The sequence below is a fragment of the Mesoplodon bidens genome (assembly GCF_964165515.1).
Source record: "Mesoplodon bidens genome assembly, contig: HAP1_SCAFFOLD_494, whole genome shotgun sequence".
Lineage (NCBI taxonomy): Eukaryota > Metazoa > Chordata > Mammalia > Artiodactyla > Ziphiidae > Mesoplodon > Mesoplodon bidens.
The window spans coordinates 49290-73946 of NW_027671972.1; the positions used below are offsets into that span (position 1 = coordinate 49290).

The 24657-nt window shown below is 41.5% G+C and overlaps 2 protein-coding genes across 2 annotated transcripts; both read right to left on the reverse strand.

Moving 5' to 3' along the window:
* Positions 1 to 2416: 2416 nt before the first annotated feature.
* On the reverse strand, positions 2417 to 4828 carry LOC308610735 (leucine-rich repeat-containing protein 37B-like). Its single transcript, XM_081259761.1, has 2 exons — positions 4193 to 4828; positions 2417 to 2859 (listed from the first exon to the last, which is right to left on the reverse strand). The coding sequence occupies exons 1-2, from the start codon at positions 4476 to 4478 to the stop codon at positions 2828 to 2830; spliced, it is 318 nt and encodes a 105-aa protein (XP_081115887.1). The 5' UTR covers positions 4479 to 4828; the 3' UTR covers positions 2417 to 2827.
* A 209-nt stretch (positions 4829 to 5037) lies between these two features.
* On the reverse strand, positions 5038 to 16252 carry LOC308610737 (RAD52 motif-containing protein 1-like; the record flags this gene model as incomplete). The annotated part of the gene is made up of 7 exons (XM_081259763.1): positions 5038 to 5248; positions 6693 to 6778; positions 8429 to 8515; positions 9474 to 9654; positions 10030 to 10152; positions 15992 to 16112; positions 16245 to 16252. The coding sequence occupies 7 exons, from the start codon at positions 16250 to 16252 to the stop codon at positions 5147 to 5149; spliced, it is 708 nt and encodes a 235-aa protein (XP_081115889.1). The 3' UTR covers positions 5038 to 5146.
* Between the last annotated feature and the right edge of the window lie 8405 nt (positions 16253 to 24657).

Here is a 24657-nt window from a genome sequence, read left to right on the forward strand (position 1 = left end):
GTGAGGACAACACCCTCAAGTGTGTAAGCTTTTGTGTGTACATAGCTATGTAAAGGAAACCAATGCTAGCTGACTGGGGGAGCATTAGGGCGGCTCTGTGACTGCAGCTCAATTTGCCTTCATAGTGTGGCCACACCTCCCACACTGATATTCTCAACAATGGGGTAAATAATTCAATAGGGATAAGGCTTTGATTTTCCTCTTATTCTCTCTTCGTGCTTATGTTCTTGGTACAATATTGATATACCACGGACAAGCCAGCATGTGAATGTGCTCTGTCTGGTTAAGTTATATAGCCTTTCTACATTGTAGAGTCCTTCAGTTTCTAAAATCATGGAGCTTGTATTGTTAGATCCAATGAAGTGACTAAAGGAATTTTTAAAAATAAGCCATCAGTCTGGACCTGCATAGGTGAATGAAGGGGAAACACTTTACAGTCAGAAAAAAAAAAGCATACTTAACATTTAGGATTATCAACCACTGCCGGTTTTCCATAGTATATTTCATTCCTGATTTTATCTGAAAGAGATATGATTACTACCACCATTCAAAAAGTGGTACTTTATTAATTAATAAGCTCTTGGCTCATCTTTGAGGTAGATTTCGGATTTAAAATAGACTACCACACTGCTAACTACTTCACCTGATATTTCTCAATAACACAGAGGCTTCATTCAAGAAACCTACTGACTTATAATTACCTGACACCTGGTGATGAATCAAGGTTTTGTGGGGCCTGAACCTCATCTACTTTGGGAAATCCTATCTAATAAAAACATGCAAAGTTATAAATAGAAAAATCGCTAGGACCCCTCTCAAGACTTTGGAAGGGACCTATGCAAGTGAGGAGCCCTGAAGCCTAAGGTTCACTGAATTCATGATAAATCCACCTCAGCTGGGGCCCTTTTCCAAACTTATTTAATGCAGGCAACTTATAAACACCCCAGTAATATGTCATTATAGGTAGTAAAATGATTTAACTCCAGGGTGGCATCTTCCCTTGGTGGCTTGCCTTTGGTAAGAGATTCAATAAAGTTTAGATCTCACCATGGCAAATGTTTCCTGAAGCAAATTAGCTTTGTCTATTAGAAAGACTTAGTCCAAAACAAAGACTTACTATACTGTGACAATCTTTTGAAAGTAACTGTGAATGAGTTTTCGGAGTACAGTACTAATTTATTTACAACACCAGGTAGTTCTGATTCTTTCACTACCTTTTTCTGTCATTTAAGAGGAGCACAAATTCCAAAGGAACAAGTTGGTGCCTCTTCCATTACAAATCTTTTCTAACCTACCACCCATTTTCTACTTCATCACCCCCTCCCTCACCTTGTTACCCTGCTGCATAGATGCTAGAATGGCTCTCATATATGTTTTCCCATCGACATCCATATTTCTCCTTCCAGTATGAAAGCTTCTTGGGGACAAAGTCTCTGTCCTATGAGTCTTTGTATCCCCAGCACTTAGTACAGTGCTGACAGACAGTGGGCATGGCACTCAGTGAATGTTTTGGAATGAATTCATTAATTTTTAAACTGTGATTTATTTATTTCCACAATGTATTTTCCTGTGTTGCCTACATAACTATAGTGAAACTCTAATTCTTATAAGGAACTCTTAGTGTTATAGGATGTTTAGGAAAGGTGGTGAGTTTAAGACGTTGTACTGACGCTACTAAAACCTCCTGGTGAAGGGACCTCACGAGCCTGCTCTCCGGTGTGCTAACAAAAGAAAAACCGACCCTTGGTGCTCTCTCCCCAAGGTATGCATCAGCAAACTAACAAGGGAAAGGAAGGAGGCCGCTAAAGATAGGCATCTGCAGGAATTGTTAATCCAGCTCCAGACACAGCCTCAATGCCTTCATTAACCCAAAATGTATGAACTGTGTGAAACTGGATTTCTGAACCACAAGACAGGTAAGAGAGTCTTTTCCAAAGCCAGGTGTAGAAGAGCTCTTTACCTTGAGTCTAAAATCGCCTTCAGGCCGTTGAACGTACCCACTATCATTTCCTTGTGTCATGAGAAATCAGAGAAGTTTTGAGTTGAAGGGGTGTAAAACCCACACTTCTTATTGAAGAGTAGTCAGCAAAGAAAATATTTTGAATTAGGCCACAGCAAAGTATTTTCTTTATATTTTTCACACTACAGCTGAACACAAACAACATCTTTTTCCATACCTCAAAGGTTCCTACTGGCCACAGATAATTCACTTCAGCAATATATGCTTTTTTGAAAAATAATATTCTGGGTGGCTGGGGAGAGCCCTGTGGTGGGTGTTCAGGAATTCTTTCTGCTTTACCATTTAAAAGAGCTAATAATGGTTGGGGAAGCACCCACACTTTTGCTCCCTGAAGCATACCCTGCTAAACTTAGTTCTCTGCAGCTCTGTGTTGCATACATTTTAAGAAGTTAGGAACTTTGCACATGAGCAGGAATCAAAGTGAAATTCAAAAGTGGAACTTCCTGGACCATTCGCATATTGGAGAGGCATCAGTGGGATTCCATGACAATGCTAATCTTGAGTGTTTTTGTTTGGTGCCTTTTATTGACCGTGCCAAAGATCAGTACTATGGAAAGCAGAGCCTTTCAAATATATGAGTTAAACAAGTCTCTTGGCCTCTTTGTACCTTAGTTTCCTCATTTGAAAAAAAAATAAATGGCTCTCAAGACATACTTTCCAGAATTCATACTCGGCTTACTTACACCCAGCTAACCAATAACTGCATGATTGTTTTTACACACAGTTGTTTACATGTATTCATCTTCTATTTCACTTACAACTTGTGTAAAAACTGCATTCCATGCCAGGCCTGAAACGTTCCAAAGCTCAGTTCTGGGAGTAAATTGCAACCAAGATTTCTACAAAAAAAGACACGAGCAAAAGAATTAGAAAAATAGATATTCTTTCAGAACATTTATCCTTTGGCAATAATTCTAATTTATATATGATGAAACATAACATCACTACTCCCTCCATACACTAAAGAAATCTCACTGTGGGAGATATTATGATTTATACTTTCATGATTATACATGTGCTGCATTAGATACCAAATACTAAATGCTCATTAAATACTTGTGTTAAGTGATCTTTATTTCTCTAGCTAGGCAGCACTATTGACACTTTGGGCTGGATAATTCTTTGCTGTGGGAGGCTCTCCTGTACACTGTTGGATGTTTAGTAGCATCTCTGGTCTCTGTCCACTAGATGCCAGTAGCATATACAGTTCTGACAAGCAAAACTGTCTCCAGACACTACCAAATGTCACCTGGGTGCACAATCACCCTGGGTGAGAACCACTGCTCTTGATACTGGCTGATGTTGGGTGCTCAGCATGGTCCTGCTCTGTGCTGGATCTGTCACCTCGGGATACAATGGAGACTGAGCTACAACTTCCGTAAGGAGCTCTGGAGGCTGAGATGGGGGCTTCTGCTGGACTGGAGAACGTTCAACCTCTTTAGTGACCTGTGGATTTATGGGAAGTGCCAGAGCCAGAGATTTAACAGTGACAGTGTACAAGTGTGACTGCTGAGCTTCATTTACCCCATGAAGAACACGTGGTCAAACTACAACCTCCTTAAGTGTCTCCAAAGGCCGGGCGAGGGCCTCCTGAGGCCTTGAAGTTTCTAGTTCCTCAGGGGCCTCTGAAGGCTGAGATGGAGCCCCCTGCGGAAGTGGAGGTGGTTCTACCTCTTCAGTGGGCTCTGCATGCTGAGCCTGGGCCTCTGTCTGGGGTGAAAAAGATTCAACGTCCTCAGGGGTCTGTGGATGCTGAGCAGGGGCCTCTTGATGAGGTAAAGATTCAGCCTCCTCAGTGAGCTCTGGATGACGAGTTTGGGCCTCCTGCTGGGATGCAGACATTTCAGCTTCCTCAGGGGACTCTGGAGGTTCATCTGGGCTCCCCAGAAAATCCCTAGGTATGCTCTCCTCAGGATAAAAGGCATCCATACTGGGATGTAAATAATCACCCTGCAACTGTTGTTCTAGATCCTGAGTGTTTTTTTTCAAATTGGCCTATAGTTCCAACAACAACTTTGGCAAGCTGTCGATGCTGAACTAGATCTTTCTTCAGGTTTGGGGGTGAAACAATAAAGCTCATTGGTTTTGAGCTCTTACTACCTAGAGGTGGAACAAGTATTTCAAATGATTAGTGACCTTCAGCCTGATCTAGACCTATGTGTTTAGTCTTACTTTTGTGTCGAGGAGGCAGAACCAAGGGCTGATTCTGATCCCACTCTAGCACTGGAACCGCCTCTGGGAGCTTTTGATGTTGGATTTGCTCGTTATTCAGATACTGATGTGGAACAGCAAACTGATCTGGCCCTGTAGGGAGCTCTCCAACGGAACCCATGTCCGGGTATGGAGCCTCAGTCTCAGTCAACTCCTGATGAGGTGGGGCCAACATCTGGACTGGAGACGAGGACGTCAAGTAATTAAAGCCCCCGCCTTCTGCCAGGGGTGTAAGGGCATGGGGCATTTTGGGAGGGCTGTGTCAGGCGTATGAAGACCAAGACTCGGTGAGCCGCGGGGGGTAGGGGGTCACCTGGATGGGGCCCAGGGCCCACTCCAGAGGCTGAACTGCCTGGACTAGAAGCCACAGTCGTTGCCATGTGAGGAGGAGCCGTGGGGCGCAGCAGGGACACAGAGGCACAGCCAGGACATAACATACGGCCGCTCCCAGGCACAGTGACCCAGGCCAGTGAGGAGCCAGAGCCACATCGTCCTTCAGAGCCGAACTGAACCGTTATGCCAGCGCTGCAACGCGAGGGCTCACCGTTAGCAACCGTTAGCAACCGCGTGTCCCTCCCCCACCTAATGTCCCACCCGTTATTTATGACATCTGTAGTTACTCCACCTTTATTAGGCTCCTGCGGAGATCCAATGCACACCACCAGAGTGAGCCTTTTTCCCAGAGTCCCCAGGGCACAAGCCACCCTTCCCCTTGCAAAGGTGACAATTACCTCCTTCCGGGCCCCCTTCCCAACCCCGCCCTGCCCTCCCAGGGCCCAAACAATGAGGCGGGATTTGGGCTGCAGACCCCAGTGGCCACAACCTCCAGCAGCCCAGGGGTGGAGGGGAGTTGGGAAGGATGCAGAGCTTCCCGAGGAAACCACAGGATGTGGCATTCTGGGAAATTCAAAAGTGCTAGTCCAGTTCTGGCAATCTGAACTCTTCCTCCTCGAAGCTGAAGTCTGAGAGACATTCTTCCTCCCTTTGGCTACAGGGCTGACAAGAAAAGTAGCTGACCTGCAAAGTGAGCACCAGTCAGGGTGGCGGGAGGGGAACACACCTTACAATTATTCTAAAATGTTGCCATTTCCTCCAAACTCTCAGTATTCACGTCTCATTATCAATTCACCACTCTGTTATCAGAGGTTACCACTGAATCAGTGATGACTCCAGAACATCTATAGGAGGGGTTTGGGGCAGGTGAGCAATTCATCCTGGGAAAGAGTGTCTAAAACCAAGTGAATGGCCCTTTATATTAGCATGGGAAGACTTCCCCCATCCCACGTTGTCTCAACAGAGCCATTAATCTAGAAAAAGCTACTGTGTCACTTTTCAGAGGTCTACCCTGTGTGCAGACATGGAGAAGACACTTAGAATGTTAAAGTCAGCATGTTAAGTAATTTTCTTCAAATACTATAACTAGCACCCAGTTTACTTTCTTCACAGTCCTTTTCATATTCTATTTAATTTTAGTCCTTTTTAATTGTCTGGTACACCTGTAACACCTAAACTCCAAGAGAGAAGGAGCTTCATCTTATTTCCAGTGCCTAGCACATAATGGTTTCTCAATGGAACTGATTCCAAGATTGGCCTCATTTAGGAATGGATCTGTTGTTATAATCAGGTTTCCGAAATCTTTACTATCAATACGGAGTCCTTTCCTCTCATGTTTCACAGGAAGCTAGACTTCTTAAAGTCCAAAACATGGATACGTTTGAAGTTTCCTTGACTGATTTAAATTGAATTAAAATAATTATTTCGTACAGGAAAAACTTTCAAAATTTTTACATTTTTCAGAACATAACCACCTTTCCTTTCTCTACTTTCTTCCCTTCAAAACAAATTTTGCAACGTTGGGGTGAGTTAAATAATCAGAAAACTAGCCCCAAAATAAGCTCTCAATGACATGAAACACATTTTTTTGCTCCTTTTAAATAAAAATCCTATATACAGTACATTAATGTTTTCTTTTAGAAATTAAGTTGACAACTTAATCCCTAATTCGAGGCATCCATATAACTGGTTTACAGAAAGGTTCTTCAGCAAAATATTTAACACAAGATATATGCTGAGATCTGGGTAATATACCTTACTTGAAAGGCATGAATAGTTTTAAAACACTGTAGCATAATCACACTTAAGGCCATAGTTACTTTGTTCCCAAATCCCTGCAATTCTATTTGAGGGGAGTTCTAAAAGGCCTGTGTCTTCTCCTGTGTCCACAACTGTAGACGTACACTGATGGCCCTCAATCCTGCTCTCCAAACTTCAAATAACGGGCCAGAGGCAAGGCTCGGGACTTGGAAAAGTCCTAGAAATTCCCTGCCTCAAAAGCAGTTTCAGAGTTTCACATTTTCCTAAGGAAGACAGAGCTGAGTAGACATGCCAAAGTCTTCCAAATCCTGCTGCTTGTTTTGAATTATGGCTACACTGGCTGTGTTGAGTTTGTATCTCCATATACTTGAATTAAATCCTGTAGTTCCTCTTCAGTTCTAGCATCTGTGACCTCTTCACAGGGTATATAGACCACAGCTATTTTACCACTTTCTGAAATAAAGTTAACAAGGATCAATTCAGAAGTTTTCTTGTTCTAAAACTTCCTGTATACAATGGTAGCACCCAATAATTAGACATTCTTTTGAATTCTAAAAGCAGAAAATAAGAGCATTTTCCTAGAAGTTCCCTCATCTGACACTCCAGTTTTTATCATAATTATTTGTGAAAAAGTATATAAGAAGTATCAACTTTGGTTCAAAAACCTTTATGATCTTAGAAATAAGAACTAAGGAATAATGACATAGAAATTAAAAGCTGTGGAAACAAAAATGTTCAATCACAATACAATGAAATAGGAAGGCATTAGGTGGGGGTCAAAATGAGTTCAAACCTGGAGAGATACCACTGGACTATAATAGATACTTCATATTAGAAGCAAGGCAAGGGCCTACTCCTTGGGACCAAACTTCTACCAGATACAGTGAACAAAGCTTTGGAGACAGAGACAGAGAGAGACAGCATTTGAACACTCTACTGGCAGAAACTGGCCCATGTACCTTTTGGACAATACAGCTTTCCTCAAGGCAAGCTAGAGCCACCAGGCTTTTTGTCTAAGGAGTTTGGAGTACATATAAGGAATACCTTGGCATTATTAGGAACAAACAACCCAGACATTTAGTTTGGTTCTTAAAGGTTGTTACCCAGAGTTGACAGCTGATGGAGATTCTGCCTGATGACCAGGGAAGTCAAACTTCACTGGAAGGACTGCCCAGGCTGGAAGGCCAAGACCAATCCAGGGTCAACTCTTACAAGCAAATAAGGTCTCTGACAACTTAGCTCGGATTTTCTCTAAGCCTGAAGGGCTGTGAAGCAGGGGAGCAATTCTGTTCCGGGAATCTACTCATCATGAAGTTTCCTTTGGGCACAGGCTGTGACATTCTCACCGCTGTATAACTCGATAGGGAACACAATCAACACTATTCAATAGCATGAACACTTTCAAGGCCCACAAAAACGTAGCCAGTTATTATATAAGAATCATATTCACCCAATATATCAGAAATGAAAACTGAAATTAAACTGATTTCAAAAACATAATCTAATAAACTCTTCAACAAGAAAAAAACGATAATAATAATAGTCAGTATATTTTCTCTGCTTACTATGTTTCAGGCATAGTTCTAAGCTTTTTACATTCATCATCTCATTTACTCTTACAATATCCTCCATGAGGTGATAAGCTGTATTACTAGTCCTATTTGCAGATAAAGAAATTACAGCTTAGAGATATTAAATACCTTCAAATGTCTCTGGCTAGAAAAACCTAAAATTGCAACAACAACAACAACAACAAAATCTAAGAGACAAAGTTAGGACTCAAACACAGGTGCCCAAGGCTTATAATCACTACACTATTCTGTATGATAAGCAAGCAATTGGGGAAGAACTGGATCAAACACTTTCTGTATGAACTGAGGCAAGTCACTCTACATCTAAACACTGGGGACAATAATATTTGCTGTCATTTTTCTCATAAATGCCACAGAGAACACATTTAAGACTGCTGCTGTGAAAGCATCTGGTGAGCGAAAGAATATGTAATGTTTTAGACAACCATTATTTTCATCCAATTAACTTTTCAAGTAACTTCATTTGCTCACTGAAACTGAAGTACTTCAAGGACAATCAAAAAGGTCTTACCTAAGGCCACAATCAGCAGTTTCTGGAATGCGTCTGTCATAGCCTTCTGAATAGCAAGCTTCTGGGTTACCTTCCTTTCCATAAGGAATGATAATGACCCGAAATCCAACCAAAACAGATGAGTTTAAAATGCCTGTCTGCATAACTGATTTCTAGGTTATGTGTGTAAAACTAAAAATGCATCTGTGATTCTTAGATCATTATCTTAGTGATTAAGGGCAGGCACAACACTGGGGTACGGGTGAATGTCTCTGTTGCAGGTATACCCTGGCATGGCACATTTTTACTGCTCAGATCTATTCTGGAAGTTCCTAAAATACTCGATGGGAAATGCAAACCAAGAACGTGGCACAAACCTCATACTACTCACAGATTTCAAATGGACAAGCTGAGGCTGCACTGCTACAGACCCTGCTCTCCTGTGCGTAAAGGGCTGGATTCATACAGTGAGATAGATTTGGCGGTAGTGCAGATGATCTGGCCTCTCCTCAACCATCACCCACTCAGGTGGATGGTGGAGCCTCCTCCACTCCATTCGCTAACAGCCCTGCCTCTGAGTTAAAACCCTAAGCCCAAGTGCCATGGATTCTAGGAAAAAACTCAGTACCAATCGGAATCCCCTTTCCAGGGATCTACATTTACTTTTTCTGCTCAGGCCCTTCTATAGGAGGCAAAGGACTGAATATTTACACAAGAGTTTATTTCAATCTTTAGACAATGATTTTCTTGGGATAACTGAAGGCCAGAAGACATCTGTATTTGAAGGAATATTTTAGCACATAACAAATTATTAACAACAACAACAACAAAAACTCACTCATTTTCCTTCCTCCTAAGCTTCTCGGCAGGCGGTCAGTTCTAAAATTCTAAAGTTTAAGGTGCTGTCAGGTATTGCCTAAGATAAAAACCTATATTGTCAGGCAGAAAAAATCTGCCCAGGGCTTTAGTGGCTTAGAAAAGTGATGATGTGTCTGAAAAGGTGAGTTTCAGAAAGAAAGGAAAAAAGAGAAATCCCACTCCCTCACCTCCCCACACACAAACATACTGGAAAACAGACCTTCCTCCAACTTATCCAAAGGTTCCTCAGCCATGACAACTCTGGGACTCCTGCACTCCTGGGAGGGCAACACCACCTCTAAAGCACAGAAGAACTTCAGGCTTTGCTTCTGAAGTGGTGTCACAATAGCTTCATTTTCCCTTTCTTCAAGGTTAGAAAGATCCTGAAGCTGTTAGGATTATGAATTAAAGGCTAGACTTCAAAGTATCCTCTTGTTAGAAATAAAAACTAAACTCCAGCAATCCCAGGTAAAAGTTTAGGTATGCAATAGCTTCAAAATCAAGTGAGACTTGCAAATGAATGACTAGATATGGACAAATATTTTTTATTATATACCATAAAAATACTGGAGAAAATTATGGACACCGCCATCCAAGTCATTGAGATTATCACTAATTCTAGGTGGCAGGCCAATGCTCAGATACTTCCATGTGGAAGGCTCTCACATCTCCTCCCCATAGCCCTGTTTTATTCTTCTCTCTAAAGTCTAGGAGTTCAATGTTGAAAGGAGTCTGGTTAGTCAAAGAAAATCTACAGAGTTTACCTTGATGATCCTTTTTGACCACCCACTGAAACCAAAGTAGTGATTTGCCAATTCTTGGCATCTGGAGCTGTTTAGGGCCAGCGTATTATGTTGAACCGCCTTATGTCTGGTGCCGAGACAAACCTAAAGACATAAAAGACCGAAAAACATCACAATCCTACATAAGAGACTTATTTTGGATATACCTGAGATTTATCAATACCAATTTCATAGAGTGGTTGTGAAGATTAAGTAGGACATTTTAAGCAATGAGCTCACAGTCAGCCCTAAATAAATGTTATTTATTATTTTTAAGTCAGGACTTTTCTGCATCATTTCCAGGTCCCCTGATTAACTGGAAGGTTCCCTTACCTATGGTGGTGAAAGTGATGATGAAAGCAACCAAGGAAGCCCAGCAGAAGCCTATCATGGGGCTGGGGGTAAGCAAAGGAAGTGAACTGTTTTACTCGTCTCATCCTGTAGCTCCTGCTTGAGAATATGACCTGAAGAGGAGGTAAGATGGACCTGCCACTGAATCAGGACCTTACTCTGTAGCACCCCCTCCCCAAGTTACTAACCCCTGTTAGAAGAGGGAATACCTATACCTCTATAAATGTAAATAAAGCAACCAAAAGAATTAGGGGTTCATCTGCATTAACAAGCTTCTTTGAGAGTGCAAATATTTCCAGTCTTAACTCTCTAAATAACTTACATATTACTGTGGAATTTTTACATCACTAGTTCTTTCTTAAATATCTATTTCCACTTTGAACAGGGTGTAGTATATAAATATAGTCATAAAAATTCAAATAATACAAATAAAGTCAAAGCATTGTTAATTCTTTATTGATTGGTTTGTGCATCTTCCTCTGTCACTAGTTTATGAGCTCCTTAAGTGCTTGAAGGAACCATATGTTATTCTTTCCTTGTTACCAGACGCAAGCATAGATCTTGGCATATAAGAGACGAGTGATGGTCTGCTGACTGAGTGAATGAATGAGTACATAAGAAAATGAAATTACTTTCTCCAACTGAAGCTGCCTGCTGGGAAGGAGAAATGAAGACTAATTTTTAAATGTTGAGTGTCGCATGAGAGGCTAGGCCCTGTACGGTGAGTCATAATGGAGCTGTCCTGGACAATTAGGAAGCTTCAGAAGGGCTCTGAGCCCCTGCTACGAGACAGTTGACATCTGGGATAACCTTGCCACAGTTCTTGCTGGCAAACATTTCCCTTCGTGCTACTGAGAAAAACTCAGATACATTAGGCCTTTCCTTCATTTTATTTTAAGTTGTTATTCTCTTTTCTGTATTTATAAAAAATACAGGGGAAAAAAGATAAGAAGTATGTATACCTGCCAATGAACAAAATAACACATAATTGGAACGTCCCTGCTGGTGCAGTGGTTAAGACTCCATTCTCCCAATGCAGGGGGCCCAGGTTCAATCCCTGGTCAGGGAACTAGGTCTCACATGCATGCTGCAACTAAGAGTTCTCACACCACAGTTAAGGAACCTGCGAGCCACAACTAAAGGAGCCTGCCTGCTGCAACTGGGGAGCCCACATGCCGCAACTAGGGAGCCCTTGAGCCGCACCAAAGTGGCCCGCCTGCTGCAACTAAGACCCGGTGCAACAAATAAATAATTAAAATTTAAAAAGAACATATAATTAAAGTAGGTAACAATTTCGGGGGTGTGGGTAGTAAACTAAGGCTCGAAAATTAAATAAAGAAATCTAGGGCTTCCCTGGTGGCGCAGTGCCTGAGAGTCTGCCTGCCAATGCAGGGGACACGGGTTCATGCCCTGGTTCAGGAAGATCCCACATGCCACGGAGCAGCTGGGCCCGTGAGACATGGCTGCTGTGCCTGCGCGTCCGGAGTCTGTGCTCCACAATGGGAGAGGCCACAACAGTGAGAGGCCCACGTACTGCAAAAAAAACAAAAAACAAAAAAAACCCAGAAAGTGCAAAACTGTTTCCTATCCCAGCCTCCTATCTTCCATCTTACAATCCTGTAACTGACACTGCAGAGAATCAAAGTCCACACCGTGTAGGATTTTTCCCACCAGTACAAAACACTGGCTCAAGGGCAAGTTCGAACTGGCTATTAATTCAGTTCAGCAAACATTTCCTGAGGCCAGGCCCTGTGTTAGAAGCACTAAACTCAAAGAGGAAGCATGCCATCACTGCTTTCAAGAAACTCAGATTCTAGCAAGACAGGCAAAGCACTAGTGAAAAATAACAAGAAATACCTTCCATCTGCCAAAAGGCATGAGCTGCCCTCAACAGAAGAACACAAGTTCACTGTGCAGAGATGATAGGGAGAGCACAGGGGAGTTTTTCAGAGAGAATGCACAAGAAGTCACCAAGACAAGAGAAAGCACATGATACACTCCAGGTGTGTCAGAGAAGGAGGGAAAGGAGCTAAGAATGCCCTCCAATGCCAAAAGAAGTGAGGGATTTATTCCATAGCAATGGAGCATGATGGGAGGTGTTTAAATAAAGAAGGGACCTATCGGGCAGTCCAGTGGTTGGGACTCCGCGCTTCCTCCATGGCGGAAAGGGGTGGGGGGAGGGTTTGATCCCTGGTCGGGGAACTAAGATCCCGCAGGCAACAGGGTGTGGTCAAAAAAAAAAAAAGAAGGAACCTATCATGTAGAAGTCCTGTGAACAACTGGTGATAAGCAGGCATTGCCATTAATAACAGACCACTAAGCAGTCCAAGTAATAGAGATTGAAAATTCAAGCGCAGCCTCTCCTGAGCTATACCACTCATAATGCAGGGATCAGGAAACCTGGGCAAAGAAGACCTAAGGCAAAGCACTAGTGAAAAATAACAAGAAATACCTTCCATCTGCCAAAAGGCATGAGCTGCCCTCAACAGAAGAACACAAGTTCACTGTGCAGAGATGATAGGGAGAGCACAGGGGAGTTTTTCAGAGAGAATGCACAAGAAGTCACCAAGACAAGAGAAAGCACATGATACACTCCAGGTATGTCAGAGAAGGAGGGAAAGGAGCTAAGGATGCCCTCCAATGCCAAAAGAAGTGAGGGATTTATTCCATAGCAATGGAGCATGATGGGAGGTGTTTAAATAAAGAAGGGACCTATCGGGCAGTCCAGTGGTTGGGACTCCGCGCTTCCTCCATGGCGGAAAGGGGTGGGGGGAGGGTTTGATCACTGGTCGGGGAACTAAGATACCGCAGGCAACAGGGTGTGGTCAAAAAAGAAAAGAAGGAACCTATCATGTAGAAGTCCTGTGAACAACTGGTGATAAGCAGGCATTGCCATTAATAACAGACCACTAAGCAGTCCAAGTAATAGAGATTGAGAATTCAAGCGCAGCCTCTCCTGAGCTATACCACTCATAATGCAGGGAGCAGCAATCCTGGGCAAAGAAGACCTAAGATCCTCTGACCTGACAGTCACAACACTGCTCCGGCGGACCACGCTTGCAGACCTCCCACCACCATCTCTGTCGGTTCCGAGACTGCTCTTCTTGCCTGTTCCCACCCTCGCTCACTCTCCCCACTTTCTACCTCACCAAACGGCCCCAAGGTACAGGTCTCCTCCATCCTTCCAAAGCTCAATTTATGCCACTTCGCTTTTAAGAATGACCCACATTAGCGCCTGTTTTCCTAACCAAAAGAAATCCAAAGAGGTATCTATTTACACAAAAAAGGGGGGAAAATGAGGACAGTGTCTGGCATGTGTTGTGCAGCAGCCCATACAGAGGCAACTCGCACTGTGCGCTGCAAAAGCGGGTGCAAGGGGCACCACCCAGCTCCTTCCCGGGAACCACACTCAGCACCTCAGTGTCAAGCCACCATAGCTTTGAACTGTCACTGAGCTTCTGTACTTTAGCTCAATTTATTTTGTGCATCCGTTAGCAAGATGTGTCCTATGGTCACTGCTTCTTCACTTTACACCACTTCGGCTTATGAAAGGTTTCATGGGAACGCTCTGCTTTCAGTCATTGGGGGAAACCCATACTTATTGTCCTCCCGCCTCCCTCCAGCCTACGCATCCACTCTCGGCCTGGCCTTTCCAGCTTTGAAAAGACAACCTGGCTCCGCCCTCTACAGCCTATATACTGCAGTGAAAGATGAGGGGAGAAGCTGACAGGCAGACAAAAGGAAGCAGCAGTGAGTGAGGCCTGGTGACAGACATTGGAAGAGTTCCAGGCCCCTTCAACTTTTGAGATGTTTGGTATAACAAAAAATGTCGAAACACCTAAGGGATGGCATGAGAAAGAGCTCAAAATGGACTTCAGTATTTGTTAGCATTTGTTAAATATGGGTGGTACATACACGGGGTACAATGTAATATTCTCCACTTTTCTCAGTATGAAATTTTTAATTAAAAATATACCAAAACACGGTTTTGAAAATTACAGGATATTTAAAATGTTTATACATTTGACAAGTTAACACAACACAAAAAATGAAGTCTAATTGTGTAATTCACAAGGTAATCCAACAAATATTTAGAGTATTGTATCCTCAGGCATTACATGGCCTCCCTTTAAACTTCCTCAGCTCTCCCTCAGTGGGCTATAATTCCCAGTTTACTTTAAGGGAACTTCAATATTTAAGTTATGGTTGGTGTTTATGTCCCTTATACAAACATGCATTAATTTGGGGAAATCAATTATCAAACAAACATCAAAAGTAATCATTTCTACATTACTAATGTGACTTTGCCCATTAGAGATCAGAATGGCATTACAAGATCATCAGTGACTTATTCTATAGGCCAGAGTTGATGCTATTGACACTTTGGGCTGAACAGTTCTTTGTTGCAGAAGGCTGTCCTGTGCCTCATAAATCTTTCAGCAGCATCCCGGCCTCCGACCACTAGGTGCCAGGAGCACGTCTCCTGACTTACGACAACTAAAGATGTCTGTCTCCAGACATCAGCAAATGTCCCCTGGGGGGCAAAATCATTCCTGGTTGACACCTACTGATATAAACAAGCATATAGTGTTTGCTTGCCAAATAACAGCAACAGAAGATGGATAAATCCATGGATTCCAAAGGTCCTAGAATTAGCAAATCTTCTCTATACAACTCCTAGCCCACATCTAGAAAATATTACAAAAGGAAGCAAAATGAAAAGAAAAACTAACAACACATGAGCTAAAATCTTTACTAGGGACAGAACACAGCACAGTGATCCAAAGCACAGACTTGGAGCCAGAGGACTTACATTCAGAACTCACCAGCTGTCACTCACCAACTGTGTCACTCACCAGCTGTGTGACCTGGAGCAAATGACTTAGCCTCAAGTATCTCAACTTGCTCACCTCTAAAGTGGCAAGGAGACAACTAATACCTACCTCCTATGGTTATTTATTTTCACTTAATTAAGCGAAATAATACGTGTAAAGTGCTTAAAAGAATGCCTGGCATACAGTGAGTGCTCAGTAAGTGTTAGCTATTGTTATTTCACTAAAATTCCATATTTCCAATTTACACAAAGTGGAAATCACTTTACAGATTTCAACATACAACACCCTATTTTTAGAAAATAAAATATCATGCTATGTAACTACTTTATCTACGTGACAGAGGAATTATTTTCACCCATTTTCACCATCTCGGTAAAATAATAATGGTTATGATTATGCAATCATAATAATGATTATGCTCTCCAATAGCCACTGGAGAAACAAGTGTACTTGTACGTAGCTGACAAAGACAAGCTAACCCCTAAAACTGGCTCTGAGGGGAGATCACAAAGCCTACCATCAGCATTAATCACCAAACATATTAGCCAGGGACATCTCAATAAAAGTAACACAGAAGTAGAGATTAGGGACAGAATTACTAACTCCGGGAGCTATGGGGGGAAGTGACTTAATTTCAAGAGTTAATGTCTCTGATATGTAGGCTCAGGTGCCCACCTCAGCACTGGATATGAAGATGCCTACCACAATTAATCAGGTCCCAACAGTTCATTTCTAACTGCGGTCTCCCTGAACCTCACTGCGGGTACTTCTGTAGCGTAGCTCTCCATACAAGGCAGGTCTCTGGTAACTGTCTTCCCTGGTTCTTCAGAAAACAGCATGACCTGGCTACACATACTCCTGAAGAATTTCAAGCGTCTTCTGGAAAAACATAAAATAAAAACTGCCAGCCGAAGTCAAAGTGAGACAATGTCTCAAGCCACGCTAAAATGGACTATAAAAAACACAGAGATCTAGAAACTACCTCTACACGACACCAGCTCCCAGACACACCTCACCATGTAGCCGACACTCTTGGCCAGGATACACGGGTACACCCGTGTCTACAGCACGCAACCCTGCCACGTGGCGGACAGACACTGACCAAGCTTGGTCTTGTACAGCCTCTGCCATGGGGACAGAAAGGCCCGGAGAAGGGCGCTGAGTCGCTTAAACCCACCAGTGTGGGAAGAAGCACCACGTCCACCCATTGAGAAGGCCACCCCTATTTGCCTTGACTCTTTCTCTTCCTGTTAAAAATTATCCAACTTTCACCAAAAGAATACACAACACTAACTTTCTGCAAACTCCTGCCCCTGTGGGGAACGGCATTCCTGGAGACAAAAAAGCTGGAATCAGTAACCAAGGTTCTAATTCAAATCCGCTCTAATTCAAATCCATTAACCCCTGTGATCCGTTGCCGATCTACAAAAAGAGCCTAACAGCACATTAGTCGTTTGACCAGCCAGCGTCCATCCCTTTTTCTGGTAATAAAAGCCCACAAATTCCCTCAGAGTAGGTACCTCTCCCCGCCTCTCAGTCAGCGTGGCTCCGGTGGGCTCGACTCCGCCAAAGAGCCACGGGTGACACGTGACCAGAACTGGCCAATCCCAGTCTCACAGCCTCAAACAGCGATTGGCTCCAGGTCAGACATGTGACCCCATAAGAGCCAATGAGACATCATGAGACTTTTGCTGAGGCTTCTGGGGAAAGAGACAGGCGCTCTTTCCGGCTGAATCTAAACGCTGACAGGCTACAGGGGGTGAATATGCTACAGCCAAGTTTCTAACATACAGTTCCTACAACTGAAGTCCATACAGGAAAAGGCAGAGTTGACTCGTGGGGAGAACCTGAGTCCTGATGACTTTACTTGAGCCCTGAATCCAGCTAGCTGTGCCTGACTTTGCAGTTAGGTGAGCCTAACTCAAATTTCTTTCCAGCTTAAGCCAATTTAGGTTGATATTTCAGGCAGCTGAAGCAAACTGATGTATATGTGTATATCTGATTAGCACCTCACAAGATGTGAAAAATGGAATGAACTGATAGCTGGCTTGTAAAACACTGTATATATACATGATTATTAAAAACACTGGTCACAGGTATTGATTAATAATAACAAGTGCAAAGAGAAAAAAGTGGGCATGGGAGAGAAATGACTTAGTGTGCTATGTGGTTATTCTGACTCTTGAAAATATTCCAAAACATTTGTTTAAACAATTTTATCATAAAGCTATTTCAGCAATAATAAGACGAAGAATAACAAGAGCCATTTGTTGAATGCTTCCTGTGGGCCAGAGGCCCTTGAAATGACTATTATTATGTAATCTGCTTGAGTCCTCATAATGACCTTACAAGGTGGATGTTATTATTATCATTCCCACTAACAGATAAGGAAACTGAAGCACAGACAATTTAACTTACTCACCCAACAGTTACACTGTAAATAAAAGGCAGGATTCAAATGCAGACATTCTGATGCAGCTCGTGCTTTTAGCCATGACACTGAATCTGAACCTACACTCAGAGTTCTAATGCTGTTCCAGTGAAGCAGAAACTCAAACTCAGGCACTCCCCAAAGCATCAAATGGGAATGTAATATACCACTATTTTAACCCTGGAAGAGTCTTAAGGACTAATTCCTACATAGTTCTGCATTATGAAAGTATACATATTTAACCACATTAGTGATTATCATTTTTTTAAAAAGTGTGAAAACCCTCACAAACCTCAACCAATTGCATCCTTCGGTTAAACAAAAGTCCTAGATGTTCGAAGACTAAGAGGTATATTAATTAGTACTACCTTTCCAGAAAATAACATTTGCACCTTCCACAAAGTCAACTTTATGAGGACATTCCCATCACTAAGTTACATTTCACCACTTTTGTAGAACAGAAACTTATTTTAAAATCTACCCATCTTAGTATAATACAAAAAAAGAAAAAATGTATGCATTGGACTTTCTCAAAATTAAACCTTTTTCCTCTTTGAAAGACACTATTATGTTAGAAGGATACGAAGCCAAGCTAAAGACTGAGAAAAAACCAACTGCAAATCACATACCTGAAAAAGGATTTGTATCCAAATACATAAAGAATGCTCAAAACTCAACAGTAGGAAAACAACCCAATTAAAAGCTGCGCAAAAGATTTCAACGGCACTTCACTAAGAGGACCTAATGATGGCAAATAAGCACATGAAAAGATGTCCAATGGCATTAGTCATCAGAGAAATGCAAATTAAAACCATGATAAGATATTACCACATACCTATTAGAATGGCTAAATTAAAATCACTGATAGTGTCAGTGATGTGGAACAGGTGTAATTCTCATACATTGCTAGTGGGAGAATAAAAAATGGTACAGACACTCTGGAAAAAGGGTTGACAGTTTCTCATAAAGTTAAAAATATACTCACTATATCACCCAGCAATCCCCTCTCCCCAGAGACAGCTACCCTAGATATAGAGAAATGAAAACTATGTTTGCACAAATGTCTGTACACAAATGTTTACAGCGTCTCTATTCCTAAATGCTAAAAATAGGAAACAACCCATATGTCCTTTAATGAGTGACAATGGAAAACTACTCAGTAATAAAAAGGAATAAACTTAAAATACATGCAATAACGTAGATGAATCTCAAAAACACAGTAAAAGAACCCAATCTCAAAAGGTTACATGTATGATTCCATTTATAGAACATTCTCAAAAAGACAAAAATATAGGGATGGAGAAAAGGTCAGTGGTTGCAGAGGTTATAGGATGGGGACAGTTAACTATAAAAGGATAGCATCAGGGAATTCTGCGGGGTGACATTATTCTGTATTCTGACTGAAGTGATGGTTGCACAAACTACACGTTCTAAATTAACAGAATAAAAGAAAAAAGTTAGTTTTACCGTACGATAATTTTAAGAATAAAATTTTAAAATTATTTTTAAATATGAAACTCAATGTCACAATGGACACGGTTATTAAACACTGGAAAGAAATAAAGGATAACTTTGTTAATAAAAGGAAAACCTGGGCTTCCCTGGTGGTGCAGTGGTTGAGAGTCTGCCTGCCGACGGGGGGTAAACGTGTTAGAGACCTGGTCTGGAAGGATACCACGGGTCACGGGGCAACAGGGGCCGGGACCACAAACATTGAGCATGCGTGTCTGGAGGCTGTGCTCTGCAACAACAGGGTCCACGGCAGTGATAGGCCCACGCACCACGATGAAGAGTGGCCCACGCTCGCCGCAACTACAGAAGGCCCTCACACAGAAACGGAGACCCAACACAGCCAAAAATAAATAAAAAATAAATAAAAATAAATACATTTAAAAGGAAAACCTATACATTTCCTTTTCTGCAAATGTAGGTTTTCGAGACAAGAGTAGAGCCTCAGAAAGAATGTCTGCAAACAGAACAATAACTAGTTGACTAAGTACAAAATGTAGGATACTTTTGAAGAATCCAATCACAGCTAGACAACTGGTCCAGAACCAAAAGTAAATACTAGAAGAAAAATGAAATCAACAGTGTAACACAGAGGTGGTAGGCAGACTGGCCTGGACAAAGACATGTTCAGTAATAGATAATAAGTGTGGTGATTTGTAAGCATCATTCTTGTCCCAACGGGGACTTCCTTCTGTGACAGTATAAGGATACCACCAGATCATCTGGAAATCAAGTCATGAAATGTACTTTTATATTTTTAAAAATCAATTCTTGTCCTTAAATTAACTTTTCTTGTCAGTTTCGTCATGGTCCTCTATTACTTCTAAAACATTAAATCTGAATTGATTAGAGACAGACATCAAAAAATAAAAATAAACTGTGATCAAATAGCAGGAACAAAGAGTAGTAACTAAAATTTCTTAAATCTAAACTGAAGATGATTTCTGTATCTCTGTCTTTTACATTTGTCTCCATTAGGGGAAAAAATTATGTACCTCATAATTAACTTGTCTGGAATGAATCAGACTGCATTTGTAAAGGTTTCATAAGACCAATGAGCTATGCTAAACAGTACCACTATCCACCTGAGCAGAAATTACTATACTTAAGTTTGTTTACATAACTGACAAAACAAAAATTTAAACTAACGAAGAACTACTAGAAAAAAAAATTAGAGATTCATTTTTTTAAGTCAGTAATTTGCCTTTAGTCACTAATTTGCCTCATACATTATGATTTTCCCCGTGGAAACACAATTATTATCCTGAAAACAAGACCACTTTAGAAAGCAAATGCATTGTGACAAAAGAAAGAAAAGGCAGATTGATGCATTACTAAAATAACTCACACGCCATACCCTAAGGAGTAAAGAAGCCATGGCAGAGTAGGCCCCCTTCTCCTCAATGGACAGCACAGCTGTGGGGAAGACACTGCAGCTAGCAGAAGCGTGTCACACTTCCTCAGGGAGGAAGCAAGTTACAGAACACTCTAAGAGGGTGCCCATAAACTGATGGCCACACTAATTACCCAGCGTCCAGGCCACCCACAGGAAGACTGCAACCCAACCTTCCCACCATTGCCACAAAGGCCCCAGGAACCGTTAGGCCTCTGAGGCTCTGCCAATGCCCTTCCCTCTACCCAAATATCCTTTCCCTCCTCTCTCTGGGCCTGAGTCCTGCCAAGCTATAAATGAACACTTCAAGGGCTATTTTTCTAAGAATGCCTCTCTCAAAACCAAAATTTCTTCATCTAGAATGATCTGCCTCTTACTCATCCATCATTATCTTGGATTAAATACATCATGTAAGATGCCTTATCTGACCAACACAACTAGTTTAGAAATAAGAGTCATGTTTTAGACCATCTATGACATGACATGACAACCATTCAGCTCACTAAAACCATTCAATAAACACTCTAATTGAATTTCCCAAAGAGTTAACCTAAAATAACCTAAATGCCAAGCATCCCAAGAACCGTCCTGAACCAAATTCACTTCTCATTCGAATGCCAATGTCATAGACAGGGATGTTGTATTGTCTTTAAATATACTTGCCTTTATCCAAAACTAGAATCTCTGATGAATTTATGGGACACACATGTAAAATATTCTGCAAAGTAAAAAAGATTCATTTATTGTATTGTGCTTAATATTCAGCCAGACATGCATTTTTCTCTAAAATATATACAATTACGGAGTATGCAAGAAGCATTAGAAGAGAGAGTAAATCTATTGAGAAGAAAACTGGAAGCTAAGGTCATCAGTCATTTTCTACTTTGAATAATCTCCTTCATAAAGAAGTAAATTCTCCTGAATCCCAGAAAGAATGGAATTAAATACAGCAAAGTATAATATTTTAAATACATAAAATATATATATTGACGGACGTTCTACCAACTATTTTAGTAACTTCAATTATTTAAAAACACCATAAATTTATGAAAAGTTATATCAAGAGCTAAAATTGAAAATTATTTTCCACCTATTAGTTAGAGTTTCCTGACCCATTTTTGAGAATTGTCAGCATTCTGGATCAATAATTCCAAATTATTTCTTGAATAGAGTGAGATTCCTCCTAAGTCATTTAACATGCTTACTAATCAATAAAGAAATGAAAAAAACAAAAAACCCATATTTATGAAGAAAGCAAATTATATTACAAGACTGACTTTGAGAAAATTATGCTGATTGCCAAGAAAATTTTATTATTATAAAACATTTTCTGTCATTTGTATTTCTTCATTTTCCCTTCCAGGTTATCTGTGTAGCCTTGTAAACATATCATAATCCAAAGAAGTTAACCTTTATAAATAAAATGCAAATCATCACAAGACAGCAAACTGCACAATTAAAACAAAAGTATACTGGTCTTCCATCGTGGCACAGGGATTGAGAGTCTGCCTGCCGATGCAGGGGACACGGGTTCGTGCACTGGTGCAGAAAGATTCCACATGCCGTGGAGTGGCTAGGCCCATGAGACATGGCCGCTGAGCCTGTGCATCCGGAGCCTGTGCTCCACAACGGGAGAAGCAACAACAGTCAGAGGACCACGTAGTGAAAAAAAAAAAGCATACAACCATCATCCCAAGCAGATTACAAAATGGAAAGCACATTATAAAATAGTAGTCTAGAAGCCTGCTTTTGAAAATATCTATCTGTATGCATTGAATATCTTATATAAAAAGACAAGAGATAGAGATGAAACAAAATATTAAAAGTAAACATCTCCTTCCCCAAAATCCTAACTCCATTCCAGTCATGATGAGAACATCACACAAACCCAAGTTGAGGGACGGTCTATGAAATACGTGAACCAGGACTCTTCAAAATTGTCATTAAGAAAAGGAAAGTCTTTGACTTTTCTGTTGGTGCAGTGGTTAAGAATCCGTCTGCCAATGCAGGGGACATGGGTTCCAGCCCTGGTGTGGGAAGATCCCACACGTTGCAGAGCAACTAAGACCGTACATCACAAAAACTGAGCCTGCGCTGTAGAGCCCGCGAGCCACAACTACTGAGGCCACACGTACCAACTACTGAAGCCTGCACATGCTAGGGCCTGTGTGCCGCAACTACTGAGCCCAGCTGCTGCAATTACTGAAGCCCGCACACTTAGAGCCCATGTTCCACAACAAGAGAAGCCACCTCAATGAGAAGTCTGCACAGCACAACAAAGAGTAGCCGCCACTTGCCAAAACCACAGAAAGCCCGCGGGCAACAACAAAGACACAACACAGCCAAATAAAAACAATAATAAAGATAAATAAATAAAGGCATCATCACATAAAAACAAATGAGGAAATAAAATTTTTCAAAAAAGAATAACTGGTGGGGCAGTGGTTAAGAGTCCGCCTGCCAGTGCAGGAGACACGGGTTTGAACCCTGGTCCGGTAAGATCCCACATGCTTCATAGCAACTAAGCCCGTGAGCAACAACTATTCAAGCTGTGCGTCTGGAGCCTGTGCTCCGCAACAAGAGGGACCACGACAGTGAGAGGCCCAGGCACAATGATGAGGAGTGCCCCAGCTGGCCACAAATAGAGAAGGCCTTCGCACAGAAAAGAAGACCGAACACACCCAAAAATAAATAAAAAATAAATAAAAATAAATACATTTAAAAGGAAAAGCTATACATTTCCCTTCCTGCAAATGTAGGTTTTCGAGGCAAGAGTAGAGCCTCAGAAAGAATGTCTGCAAACAGGACAATCACTAGTTCACTAAGTACAAGATGTAGGATACTTTTCAAGAATCCCATCACAGCTAGATAATTGGTCCCGAACCAAAAGTAAATACTGGAAGAAAAATGAAATCAACAGTGTACCACACAGGTGGTAGGCAGACTGGCCTGGACTAAGACATCTTCAGTAATAGATAATAAGGGTGCTGATTTGTAAGCATCATTCTCGTCCCACTGTGGACTTCCTTCTGCGACAGTATAAGGATACCACCAGATCATCTGGAAATCAAGTCATGAAATGTACTTTTATATTTTAAAAAATCAATTCTTGTCCTTAAATTAACTTTTCTTATCAGTTTAGTCAGGGTCCTCTATTACTTCTAAAACATTAAATCTAATTTGATTAGAGACAGGCTTCAAAAAATAAAAATAAACTGTGATCAAATAGCAGGAACAAACAGTAGCAACTAAAATTTCCTCAATCTAAACTGAAGATGATTCCTGTGTCTCTGACTTTTACATTTGTCTCCATTAGGGGACAAAACTATGTACCTCATAATTAACTTGGCTGGAATGAATCAGACTGCATTTGTAAAATTTCATAAGACCAATGAGCTGTGCTAAACAGTACCACTATCCACCTGAGCAGAAATTACTATCCATAAGTTTCTTTACATAACTAACAAAACAAAAATTGAAACAAAAGAAGAACTCCTAGAAAAATATTAGAGATTCATTTTTTAAGTCAGGAATTTGCCTTTAGTCAGTAATTTGCCTCATACATTATGATTTTCCCTGTGGAAACCCAATTATTATCCTGAAAACAAGACCACTTTAGAAAGCAAATGCATCGTGACAAAAGAAAGAAAAGGCAGGTTGATACATTATTAAAATAACTCACACGCCATACCCTGAGGAGTAAGGAAGCCATGGCAGAGCAGGCCCCCTTCTCCTCAATGGACAGCACAGCTGTGGGGAAGACACTGCAGCTAGCAGAAGCGTGTCACACTTCCTCAGGGAGGAAGCAAGTTACAGACCACTCTAGAGAGGGCGCCCAGAAACTGATGGCCACGCGTATTACCCAACGTCCAGGCTACCCACAGGCTGACTGCAACCCAACGTTCCCAACACTCCAACAAAGGCCCCAGGAACCGTCAGGCCTCTGAGGCTCTGCCAATGCCCTTCCCCCTACCCAAATATCCTTTCCCTCCTCTCTCCGGAACTCAATCCTGCCCAGCTCTAAATGAACACACCAAGGCCTATTTCCCTAAGAATGCCTCTCTCAAAACCAAAATTACTTCCTCTAGAAT